The sequence below is a fragment of the Rhinatrema bivittatum genome, chromosome 4 (assembly GCF_901001135.1).
Source record: "Rhinatrema bivittatum chromosome 4, aRhiBiv1.1, whole genome shotgun sequence".
Taxonomy (NCBI): domain Eukaryota; kingdom Metazoa; phylum Chordata; class Amphibia; order Gymnophiona; family Rhinatrematidae; genus Rhinatrema; species Rhinatrema bivittatum.
The window spans coordinates 476,092,563-476,105,052 of record NC_042618.1 but is presented as its reverse complement, the minus strand read 5'-3'; the positions used below and the strand labels follow the sequence as shown (position 1 = coordinate 476,105,052).

The 12,490-nt window shown below is 53.3% G+C and overlaps 1 protein-coding gene across 1 annotated transcript; it reads right to left on the bottom strand.

Annotated features, from left to right (window-relative positions):
* Positions 1-1,982: 1,982 nt before the first annotated feature.
* On the bottom strand, positions 1,983-11,453 carry FGF6 (fibroblast growth factor 6). The gene is made up of 3 exons (XM_029597631.1): positions 10,710-11,453; positions 10,015-10,118; positions 1,983-5,001 (listed from the first exon to the last, which is right to left on the bottom strand). Exons 1-3 carry the CDS (start codon positions 11,236-11,238, stop codon positions 4,825-4,827), a joined length of 810 nt encoding a protein of 269 aa, XP_029453491.1. The 5' UTR covers positions 11,239-11,453; the 3' UTR covers positions 1,983-4,824.
* Between the last annotated feature and the right edge of the window lie 1,037 nt (positions 11,454-12,490).

Below are 12,490 nucleotides of genomic sequence, written 5' to 3'. Positions count from 1 at the left end.
ATAGATCACAAGCTACTATTGCTTATTAATTACCTTCATAGCAGTTTATGGACTTCTCCTCTAGGAACTTATCCAAACCTTTTTTAAACCCAGTTACACTAATTGCTGTAACCACATCCTCTGGCAATGAATTCTAGAGCTTAACTATGCGCTGAGTGAAAAATAATTTTCTTCAATTTTTTTAAATGAGCTACTTGCTAACTTCATGGAATGCCCCCTAGTCCTTCTATTATCTGAGAGAGTAAATAACCGATTTACATTAACTTGTTCAAGTCCTTTCATGATTTTGTAGACCTAACATATCCCTCCTCATTCGTCTCTTCTCCAAACTGAACAGCCCTAACCTCTTTAGTCTTTCCTCATAGGGGAGTTGTTCCATTCCCCTTATCATTTTGGTTGCCCTTCTCTGTACCTTCTCCATCGCAATTATATCTTTTTTGAGATGCGGCGACCAGAATTGTACACAGTATTCAAGGTGCGGTCTCACCATGGAGCGATACAGAGGCATTATGACATTTTCCATTTTATTCACCATTCCCTTTCTAATAATTCCCAACATTCTGTTTGCTTTTTTGACTGCCGCAGCACACTGAGCCGACGATTTCACTTATTATCTATCCACTATGACGCCCAGATCTCATTCCTGGGTGGTAGCACCTAATATGGAACTTAACATCGTGTAACTACAGCAAGGGTTATTTTTCCCTATATGCATCACTTTGCACTTGACCACGGTAAACTTCATCTGCCATTTGGAAGCCCAATAAGAACATAAGAAAATGCCATACTGGGTCAGACCAAGGGTCCATCAAGCCCAGCATCCTGTTTCCAACAGTGGCCAATCCAGGCCATAAGAACCTGGCAAGTACCCAAAAACTAAGTCTATTCCATGTTACCATTGCTAATGGCAGTGGCTATTCTCTAAGTGAACTTAATAGCAGGTAATGGACTTTTCCTCCAAGAACTTATCCAATCCTTTTTTAAACACAGCTACACTAACTGCACTAACCACATCCTCTGGCAATAAATTCCAGAGTTTAATTGTGCAATGAGTAAAAAAGAACTTTCTCCGATTAGTCTTTAAATGTGCCCCATGCTAACTTCACGGAGTGCCCCCTAATCTTTCTATTATCCGAAAGAGTAAATAACCGATTCACATCTACCCATTCTAGACCTCTCATGATTTTAAACACCTCTTATCATATCCCCCCTCAGCCGTCTCTTCTCCAAGCTGAAAAGTCCTAACCTCTTTAGTCTTTCCTCATAGGGGAGTTGTTCCATTCCCCTTATCATTTTGGTAGCCCTTCTCTGTACCTTCTCCATCGCAATTATATCTTTTTTGAGATACGGCGACCAGAATTGTACACAGTATTCAAGGTGCGGTCTCACCATGGAGCGATACAGAGGCATTATGACATTTTCCATTTTATTCATCATTCCCTTCCTAATAATTCCCAACATTCTGTTTGCTTTTTTGACTGCCGCAGCACACTGAACCAACGATTTCAATGTGTTATCCACTATGACGCCTAGATCTCTTTCTTGGGTTGTAGCATCTAATATGGAACCTAACATTGTGTAACTATAGCATGGGTTATTTTTCCTTGTATGCATCACCATGCACTTATCCACATTAAATTTCATCTGCAATTTCGATGCCCAATTTTCCAGTCTCACAAGGTCCTCCTGTAATGTATCACAGTCTGCTTGCGATCTAACTACTCTGAACAATTTTGTGTCATCTGCAAATTTGATTATCTCACTCGTCGTATTTCTTTCCAGATCATTTATAAATATATTGAAAAGCACCGGTCCAAGTACAGATCCCTGAGGCACTCCACTATTTACCCTTTTCCACTGAGAAAATTGACCATTTAATCCTACTCTCTGTTTCCTGTCTTTTAACCAGTTTGCAATCCATGAAAGGACATCGCCACCTATCCCATGACTTTTTACTTTTCCTAGAAGCCTCTCATGAGGAACTTTGTCAAATGCCTTCTTCCAGTCTCGCAAAGTCCTCCTGCAATTCATCACAATCTGCCTGAGATCTAACTGCTCTGCATAATTTTGTGTTGAGCGCCTGCCCATTTAACTTCCTGAGCAGCTGAGCAGGTTAATTGGAGTTGAGGAAATGGCGTCCTCTCCCTGCACTGGCTGTGAGGATTAAGGGAAAACAGGCCAGTGTGCAGTGGCCTCCTGCGTGCCCTGGCGGGATTCGAACCCAGCCCTCTGGCTCCAGCTTGTAAATGGATTGCAACTGCTCAGGATTCTCGCAAGCCCGAGCAGTTAATAGGAAGCAGACTGCAGACGTGACCAGATAACTCCGTATCCAAAGAAACGGGCTGAGCCAGTCCCCGGTCTTAGCCCCCCATACTTCATCATCCATGCTCCAAACCCAAGGATGCAGGGGTGTGAGCTCAGGACTGGATCAGCCTGTCCAGATGACACAGAGCTCACAGGTCATCTTCCAGGTAATACGGTGAACAGTAGGCGCATATCATATTTAATCATTCTGCCAGCTTCGCATCTGCCTTCCCTCTCTGAGGGGCGGCCTGGCCTAACCTTGCAGGTAAGAGACAAGACACCAACTCTCTCTTTCAGTGCAAAGAGTGAGTCTCACGAGATAAACCGGGTGTGAGCAGGGAGGCTGTCCGCACTCATCGGCCGGACATCCCAGCTGCTCTCTCCCGCTCTAGGCTTGGGGTGCCGAGCCCCGTGTTCTCGCTCCTAACATAAAAGAGATCTCGTCTGACCTGAATGCTAGATGCTGTCCCGGGGCTTTGCACTCTACGTTGCTCAGGATGTCTTCTTCCTGATGGCTCAGCTCAGTACTGACCGCCCTATCATCTGATGACACCAAATGCACACAGAGCGCAGCCCGACCTTTGTGGTCCAAGTTGTCTCTGCCATACACAACAGTGCGCCCTGAACTGGGCACAAGCAAGCTGCAGGTCACAGATCAGCCATGACGAGGCAGCCCGAGGGAGACATATTAACCTTATCACTAACACCGTAACCCTCTGTCTCAAACATTTCACAGACCCGCAAAACACTTTTATCCAACAGTGGCAACCTGCAAGCAGCACAGCAGCTGCAAACAGCTGCAACTCCCTGCACCTCTGGCGCGAGGTCGCTAATGCCTAGCGCAGCCCGTGAGCCGTCTGACCCCCGAGGGCCTGGCCGGGTCTGTCAGGGGCTGGCACTCCGGCTATTATTTTCCACACATTTCTATCGTTAGCTGGCAAAGCACAGGAAAAGCCCCCAGTCCCTTATTTCCAAACGAGCGAGGCAGGACGGGAAGGTAAATTCCTAAAGGTGAGCAGGGCGAGGCGGATCAGAGGGTTGCAGGCCCGGCTCGGCTCAGGCCTGATTCTGGGCTCTCGCCTGGTTCTGGGCTCTGCTGCTTCCTCTTGCACTGCCCCGGCCGTGTTAGGGAGATTTCCTCACCTTCCCAGGGACCTGCAGCCAGGCTGCAAACAGATGTCAGGACACTTTCTCCCGCCAGGAGCTTCCACCCCGCCAGCCCTTCCCTGTCCTCAGGGCAGAATGTGACCCTCCACCCCGCTCAGGGACGCGCCAGAGCTTTCCACCAGAGTTTTAAGTCAAAAACGTCAGGTGCGTCCCCCCCCCCCCCCAAAACTGCAAGCAGTCACTGAAGTCGTAGGGACTCAGCCCTCCTGGCGCCATCCGAGTCGATTAATCGGAATAAAACGGGGGCTGTGATCAATCAGACGAGGGGGCATTAAGAGCGCTGGCGGAGCAGATGTTCAGATAACCCCGCTCCGCACAGGGGGCACTGGGGCATTTCCTGACGGATGGGGAGGGGGCTGCCGGGCTGATCCCCGGGCAGGTGGGCATTACCCTGCACACAGCACACAGGCACCTGGGGAGGGAAGGACCATCACCGATCCAACAGGGACACTAAGAGCAGATGGAAGCGCTGGCGGGAAGCAGCAGAGCCCAGAAATGGGGGCGCGGGGGGGAGGGGACTGGTTGCGCTCGCTGGATGGGCCTCGCTTTCCCTTGCCGACCGTGGTGCTCTTCCCATCTCACAATGCCTGGGACAGGGTGTGGGGCCAGGGCTGGACCTCTGACCCCAGGATGTGACAGACAGCTTGCCCTCTCATCCGGCAGCCTAAGGCATTAAATGAGCATCGCGGGGAACGCACCCCGGGGGTGAAAGCGTTCGGGAGCCTGCATGGATGCAGGGGCTCTTGGCTGGTGGAAAGGCATGCACAGTATTTAACACAGATCCCTCTGGGTGCTTTTTGGGACAGGGGGAGGGGGTGCTGATCGCCGGGGCCTTCGACTCTCCCCTGGCCCTCTCTCTCACCAGCCCGTGCCGTGGGATGTCCCAGTTACACCTTACACCTGCCTGGAAAATGCATTCACATCTATCCCTCCTCTCTGGGCTGTCCGGGTGCACTTGTGAAACAGGATTTCTGTGGGTGGAGACGTCCTGGGATGGCAGCACCGTTGCTGAATGTAGTGTTACTGCCCGGCTGCAGGACCTCTTCCAACCAATCAGCGCCCTCCAGGGTCAAGCAGCGCTCTGCCAGGCCGTACCCGTGCCCCGTGCGACCTCTCTGCACGCAAGCACACGCGTGTGAAATACGAGGTCACCGTCTGAGGCAAGGGGAAGCGTTCGTTGCCCTTCTACAGTCTCTGGTGCCCAGGGTGGCTACCGAGCCCTGAAGGTTACACCCATGGCATCCACCCAAATATCCGTCTGTCCGCAAAGGGCGTAAAATATTTTTACCTGGGAGGGCATTCACGTGTGTGCAAAAGGAAATCTACATTTCTGTGCTACTCTGCCACTCATCCTCAGATCCGGGGCAGAAAGTGGGTGGCGCTCATGGCTGGGGAGACTTTGTTGCCCCTCTTCACCCTGCCGTGCTTGCTCAGTCCTATGTAGGCCCCTCGGTAGGCTCTCGATTCGTAGGCGTTGTAGTGGTTGGGCAGCAGCGTTTCCCTGAACTTGCATTCGTCCTGGAAATGTGCCTGGAAGGGAAGAGGAACGCACAGTGAGGGAGGCGACAAAACACGATCATTGTGTTACACACCTTCTGCCGCGAGCTCCTTCGCGCCAAACTCAAAGGGGAGCAGGGCCCATCACCCCACTAATTCTGTCTTAGCCCCAAGAAAACCTGGCGCTCTCTCTCTCTGCAAAGCCTGCACCAGTTTTTTGCCCCTTTAAGTTACCCCGCCCCCGAGGAGCTGGACAGGAAATGATTTGTGGCAGGGAAGGCTTTCTTTCCGCAGGCCCCTGAGTGCAGGAGGCTTGGATTCAGCCAGGAGAGGCTGCGGGACGTTTCAATGCCTCCTGCCAGATTTCCCCCACCAAGAGATCGGGTGCCTGCCCTGCCACAAACACCGCACGAGGAATGGTTAGGAAAGTAAAAAAGCAGATGCCTGCTGAAATGTCGCAGGACAGGAAAACGTCTTGCACCAGGTTACCCATCGGGGAGGCAGATTTTTTTTTTCCCCCAAATGAAATCCTGAATGAGGCAGAAAGTCATTTGCGTGTAGTGCGCCGGCGTCTTGGAGTGAACTTCCAGCAGGAGCCTGAAGAGCGTGGAAAACGCCTGGAGATAAAATCCTGAACGCTGCGACCTCCCAAATCAAAGCATTTGTCTTAATCCGGCTTTCCTGCTCAACAAGTCTAAATGAAGGGATATTAAAGTCTCTCACAGTGAATAAACACGTTGCATTCCTGACCGAGCTGTTTCATTCAAAGCGCAACACTATTTGCCTATGGTTGGTTGGATTTCCTATAGCATAAGTTATCTGTTCGACTCTACGCTCAAATGACTCGCCCCTCCCTTCACATCTGGACCACAACAGCTGACAAAGCAGGTTCTGAAAACTGGTCACTCTGGAGTGGGAAATTCGAAGAATACCTGGATAGAGAGGTCACCTGACCCCTGCCCCAGGCAGCTCGTTGCCTCACACAGTCTCTATCGCATGGTCCAGGCGTCTGCCTCTCTTACACAGCATCCAACCTCTGCTCCAGATGTTTGTCTCTAACCTCTCTTACAGAACTAGTTGGGATCAGAGCAATGAAGACGCTTTTACTAAGAACTTGTGCATGGACCCGATGAAAGGAGGAAAGTGAGTCACAGATACCAGCACAACACGACCTCACCTGCAGCCCATGTGCTCACCTTTAGTTCTCTTTTCTTCGGGATCTAACCCAGGAGTTGCTTATGAGGCACTCTTTTTTTTTTTTTTTTTAAGAAGGAGCTTTGTCTTTCAGTCTTTGCTCAGGGCCTTCTGATTCTTTTAGGGGCAGGCTCTGCCGGGAGCTTAAAGGAGACTCCCACACACTCACTCTCACACACACACACACACTCACTCGCACACACACACTTGCACACACACTCATACACACTCACACACACTCATTCACTCGCACGCACACACACACTCGCACACACACACTCACACTCACACACACACATACACTCATACACACTCACACACACATAAACGCACTCTCACACACACACACTCACACACACTCACTCACTTGCACACACACACACTCGCACACACATACACTCATACACACTCTCACACACACACACACTCACTCACACACACACACACTTATACACACTCACTCCCACACACACTCATACACACTCGCACACACACAAACACACTCACACACACACTCACACACACTCACTCACTTGCACACACACACACTCACTCACTCGCGCACACACACATACACACAACACTCTATCTCTTTCTCTATCCCTATCTCTGTCTTTTTACAGGGGAAGAACCTGCCTCTTCAGATGACATGCGATGCCTCCAAGTGCATCCAGTGATAAATCTCTCCCCTCACTGCTAATTCGGTAAGGATCGGGACCACCTGTTGCACTCACTACTTTAACTCTAGTTCTGTGACTCCAAGTTTCTTGCATGAGGAGCTCTGTGACACCATTACAAAGATTTATTATTACTAATTGCTAATTTTTGCACTAGAAAAGGAGAAAGAAAAATCGGACTTCCTAAGGAGGTTTAATTTATTTTGTTAAGAGCAAGAAGGAAAATGTTTATATTTAACTTAAAAGCAAAAAAAAAAAAGTGCAAATACTGGATTTGTCAGTTTTCCACTAAAATGCTGCTTTATTTCACCTCCTGCTTCTGTTTCCTCTTCAAGTTTGTTTATCAGGAAAGCCAGAATAAGACAAAGTTGTAGCAAGGCCAAGCAGACGGTCAGCAGACAGAAGGCTTGACCTCATGCTCAGGACTTCTCCTAAAGCACAGCCCGGCCATGCCCCCTTCCTACTTACTTACAAACCAATCAATTCACCGTAATCTCGTTGTAAAGCTGTCAGAGATGCAGCTGTTATTTTTGCAGTAAAAAACGTGCCTGGATGTAGTGAGCACAGGCCCTTCAGTTCTCGTGTTTACTCTCAAACTAAAGCCACCACCGGCCTGATGGCAAACATTCAGTGCATCGTGCAGTATAAATCCGTAGTGAGCCTTTTGCATCTCTGACTCCAACATCTCCTGCTGTCATGTTTGCAGGTGCTTTTCAATAGATTTACATGTGATCCGGAAAAGGGAGGGGTGAACGAGCTGATCAGATTTAATGTGGACGAGTGCCAAGTGAATGCACCCAGGGACGAATAATCCGAATCGTAGTTCCACGCTGCCGCCCAGGAAAAGGACCTTGGGAGTCGGCGCGGAGAAATACTCTGAAATCCTTGGCTCGGTGTGCGGTCAGATAAGGAAATAGAATTTATGGCATTACAAGGACAAGATTGGAAAATAAAAGGTGAGATATACTGCCATCCCATCGAGCCATCCTGTGAGCACACCTTGAGCGGTGTGCGCAGCTCTGCTCACTACAACTCAAAAAAATAAAAACGGTAGCAGGACAAGCGGAGAAGGGAGACCGAGGTGCTGAGAGGATTAAATGGCTCTGGGCAGCTCTGAGAGCTATCAGCAGTGATCTCCCTATCTCTACAGCAGGAAGAAAAAGAATCTGACTTTAAATACACAGCCCTCAACCAATATTGTTCATCTAATGCGACTTTACATTTCTTGTAATCCACTTTGAGGCCATTCATGGTAAAAAAAAAAAAAGATAAGTAAATAAATGAAACTAGTTAAACTGTGGAATCCGTGGCCAGAGGACGTGGTGAAAGCGGTGAGCGAAGCCGGATAAAAACAGAGTTCCTGCAGGAAACTCCACAAACCCTTCCAGGCCAGGTGGACCTGGGAAAGCCGACGCTCACCCTCGGCTATGAGTCGGAAGGCTTTGGCTCTGTTCGTCGGGATCCTGTGACCTGGACTGGCCGCGGCCAGAAACGGGACGCTGGGCTTGACGGCCCTTCAGGCTCGCCCGCTGCCAGAGAGCGGATGAGAAGCTCGAGGCTGGTGATGGTGAAGATGAGCGAGTGCTGGCCCAGCTCCAGCCTCACAAGCCCCGAATCAGGCTGACCTGGAATTTGATCTTAAATTCAACCTTTTTGGGTAGCAAAGTCACATTTTGGCTTTGCCAGGTAGGAAAGATCATGAATGCTTCAGGATGAACCCCTGGGGTACTAGGAAAGCCGGGATGCTCCTCCCGGAGAACTGAGTAGTCCGGATTTGAAAGGTTGAAAGGGCTCTCTTTGACCCCTGCTTGGCTGTGCTGTGTGCAGGGCCCACGGGTCTCCTCCTATGGAGAGGCAGAGGAGGAGGCCGCGCCCTTAGGCTGTCAAATCGGGACGCGGACACTTCCCATCAGCTCAGTTTTACTGGGCATCCTTTGTTTACAGACCGGGCCGGGCTGTGGCTCTTCGTAGGTTTGCTGCAGGTCAGTGATTGCTCTAGCAAGGCGCAGAGTCGCTCACTTTGCTCCGTCGCTTGAGAGAAGGGTTCTGGCCGCATCAGCCTCTTCCGTGGGTCCTGAGCAGGGCGAGAGGCGGCCGAATGCAGGAAACTCTGGGATCATTTGTCAGGGGACCGAGTGTCCTGCAACGCCCAGAAGCGACGCTGCCCCTGAACCCGCAGCACTGGAAGGGCCATTGATGTCAGGGCTCGGAAACACGTTTGGGCCTGGGGGGCGTGAAGGTCACGACCCAGCACCTGTCTCTGGGAGGCTGAGAAACGTTTCCGAGCACCCTGGCGACCTTGTGGCCTCGTCCTTCAGCTGCACCTGGGCTGCAGGTCAGCGCCGCTCAGGACAAGGACGGGAATGCAGGGGCCTGCGTGAGCTTGGATGTGACCCCGGGAGGAGACGGACACTGCCTGGACTTTCCAGATCCTTCGCATGCTCCCACGGAGGGTCCCCCTGCCTGCTGCCGGGCAGTGCAGTGCTGTGTACACGGCTGTTGCTTTCTCCAGGCCGTCTCCCTGCAGGGGGGAGGGGGTAACTCCTGCTTCTTAGGAAGCCCCATCGGAAGCCACAGCTTGGGTCCCAGCTGCTGGGGGCCCCGGCAGACAGCTCGCGCCCGGCACCGTCCGCGTGTTTCGGCGAACGGTCTAATTGCACAAATACAGGAGGCGTTTTTTGGGTCTGACTGGGCTGGGAAGAAGCAGGTTCCTATCCTGAGCTTCCCGCCTGGAGGGCAGGAATATCGAGGGGGGTCATTCTGTGCATGCGTGGGAGAACTTGCACTCGGAGCTGATCCAGCCTGCTCTCCGGGGTGGGGCGTCAACGATCCATGCGTAGGAGACCCCCCCCCCCCCCACCCTGGTCTGAAGCCTCAGGGTTCCCCACCGCACCCCCGTTTCGGTTTGGTTTCTTATCGACACGAAATTTGGAAGGCGGAGGGGGAGCAGGAGGCGTCGGCGCAGGGTGGGGTGTGGGGGGGGGGGGTGGGCTCCTTCGGATCCGCTCCTCCTCCGCCGCCGCCCACCCACCCCCGGAAGGCAGGCTGCAATCGGCGAGCTCCCCCCCTTTACCCGGGTCTGGCTCCCCTTCCTGCAGACTTTCACCGGGGACCCGCGTCCTGCCCCTGCCCCCCTCCCCCCCCCCCAAGCCCCCTTCCCTTGCTCGCTACTCACCGTGGCGTACAGCCTGCCCCTGCTGCTCATGGCCACAAAGACCTGGCTTTTCACGCCGTACAGGCTGACGACGCCGCGTTCCACCGTGGAGATTTCCAGCAGACCTGGGGGAGAGAAAAAGGAGGTTTTCAATGTTGTCCGGGGGGGGGGGGGGGAAGGGGGGCAGGTGCTGCTTCCTCTGCGCGCCAGCAATGCCCCAGGACAGCGCTTCCCCTGCGAAAGGAAGGTCGGGGGAAGCGGAAGGTCCGAGGTCCCAGCGAGGGGGTCCTCAGCACGTCTAAGGGGGGAGGGGGGGTTCTGCACACCGCAGCCCGAAAGCCTCCGACCCAACGCAGACCCCGAGCACCACCAGGGAAATTCATTGAGCGCCAGATGCATTAAGCATGGGAAAAGCCCCTCTGGACCCCTTTCCTGTAGAGCAGAAACGCGTCCCGGCTCTCCCTTCCCCGTCCGTCCGTCCGTTAAGGAGAGCAGCAGTAAAAATAAAGTGGCCATCTAATTTTGGCCAAGAATCCCTGACATGTGCCTGAGCCTGGAGGTTTCTTAGCACCGGATGATCCTGAGGGACTTTTAAAAGGCGACAGATGCAGCTCAGCCTGGGGAATATACGAAAGAGCAAACATTTGGTGTTCTGCGTGGGGGCGATTACTGCTGCCGGCATCCGCGGCGCGACGCCGATTCCACTCGCAACTCACTGTACGGGTCTTCGCTGTGCACCCCGCTTATCCCTCCGTCCGGCAGGACCTGCAGGTGGAACCCAATGCCCACGTTGCAGTAAAGCCTCCGCAGCCTCTTAATTCCCAGCAAGTAGTCGCTCTCCCAGTTCACGCCGGACCTCTCCCCCGACATCCCAGCCAGGGACCCCCATCCCCTCTGCAGCAGCGTCCCGCTGGTTCCTCTGGGCAGGAGAGGGTAGGAGGGCACGATCCCGGCCAGGAAGCCCAGGAGGAGCACGGCAGGCAACGTCCAGTGAGCGCCGGCCTCGAAGGACATAGTGAGGAGTAACCTCGGTGCAGGAGCCATCCGGTTCCCCTCCCGGGCACACGTGGTCGGAATCGGTGGCCCTAAAAATACCACCCTTGGTGTTTCGCTCCCTGCGGCATGGCGGCCCTGGCTTATTTTTGGAAGGCAGATGAAGACCGCTGACATGAAACCGAAGCCCGGGAGCAGCAGGGTGAGGGAGGGAAAGAGAGCAGCGGCAGAGCTCCCGGTGGCGGGGACCATCTTCTGTGGCTCCTGCTCTCTGCCCGGGACGCCCAGATCTATTTGCTTTGACCTGTCCCTAGCAGTCAGGCGCTGTCGCACCCCATGCCATCCCCTCTGATCTGCCAAGGTAAATCGTCCGGGCGGCAGCAGCGCTGGGACGCTCTCCTGATGGATGCCGTCATGTGGGAGAGGAGGTGCCGCCCGCAGGGGCTGCTGAATGCGAAAGGGGGGCCTTTCCAGGATCCAAATTGGTCGGATGCTGGTATGCCTGGCAGGCAGGGTCCTTATTTAGAGAAGAAGAGGGATGTAAAAACAGTTCGGCAGCTCACCAGGGAGCAATGACGACCCTGCCTGCCCTTCCCCTCTTGCTGGCTGAGTTTACATAAGGGCAGGGGAGGCAGCAAGGGGGAAAGGTTTCAGGACAGCCCTGAGTGTCTGTCTGTCTGTCTGCAGGGGAGTGTGCGCCTTAGAGCGTTTGTTAGGGTCTGGCAGCCCTGGCCTCGGTGCTGCTGGAGTGACACCGGCCCAAATGCTGGGGTGCTTAAAGCTGAGCAGGCAGGTTTTATCACCAGCTCACATTCACTGGCCCCTCCACTCTCCGGCGTGGGATTTTGGAGTCTCCAGCCACGTAGAACCTACAAGGTCATGCCTCGTCATTAGCCAAGTAACAGGGCAAAAGCACATGCAACAGCGCTACCAGCCAGGTAACGGGGCAGAAGCGCATGCAACAGCGCTACCAGCCAGGTAACGGGGCAAAAGCACATGCAACAGTGCTACCAGCCAGGTAACGGGGCAAAAGCACATGCAACAGCGCTACCAGCCAGGTAACGGGGCAAAAGCACATGCAACAGTGCTACCAGCCAGGTAACGGGGCAAAAGCACATGCAACAGTGCTACCAACCAGGTAACAGGGCAGAAGCACATGCAACAGCGCTACCAGCCAGGTAACGGGGCAGAAGCGCATGCAACAGCGCTACCAGCCAGGTAACGGGGCGGAAGCGCATGCAACAGCGCTACCAGCCAGGTAACGGGGCAAAAGCGCATGCAACAGCGCTACCAGCCAGGTAACGGGGCAAAAGCGCATGCAACAGCGCTACCAGCCAGGTAACGGGGCAAAAGCGCATGCAACAACGCTACCAGCCAGGTAACGGGGCAAAGGCACATGCAACAGCGCTACCAGCCAGGTAACGGGGCAAAAGCACATGAAACAGCGCTACCAGCCAGGTAACGGGGCAAAGGCACATGCAACAGCGCTACCAGCCAGGTAACG

Bases quoted from the DNA above. Each gene is read 5' to 3' on its own strand.
- FGF6 (XM_029597631.1), bottom strand. From the start codon at position 11,238: ATGGTCCCCGCCACCGGGAGCTCTGCCGCTGCTCTCTTTCCCTCCCTC. The intron at 10,119-10,709 runs GTGAGTTGCGAG...TCTCTCCCCCAG, and splicing joins GCACAGCGAAGACCCGTACA to GTCTGCTGGAAATCTCCACG. The intron at 5,002-10,014 runs GTGAGTAGCGAG...CTTCCCTTCCAG, and splicing joins GGGGCAGGCTGTACGCCACG to GCACATTTCCAGGACGAATG.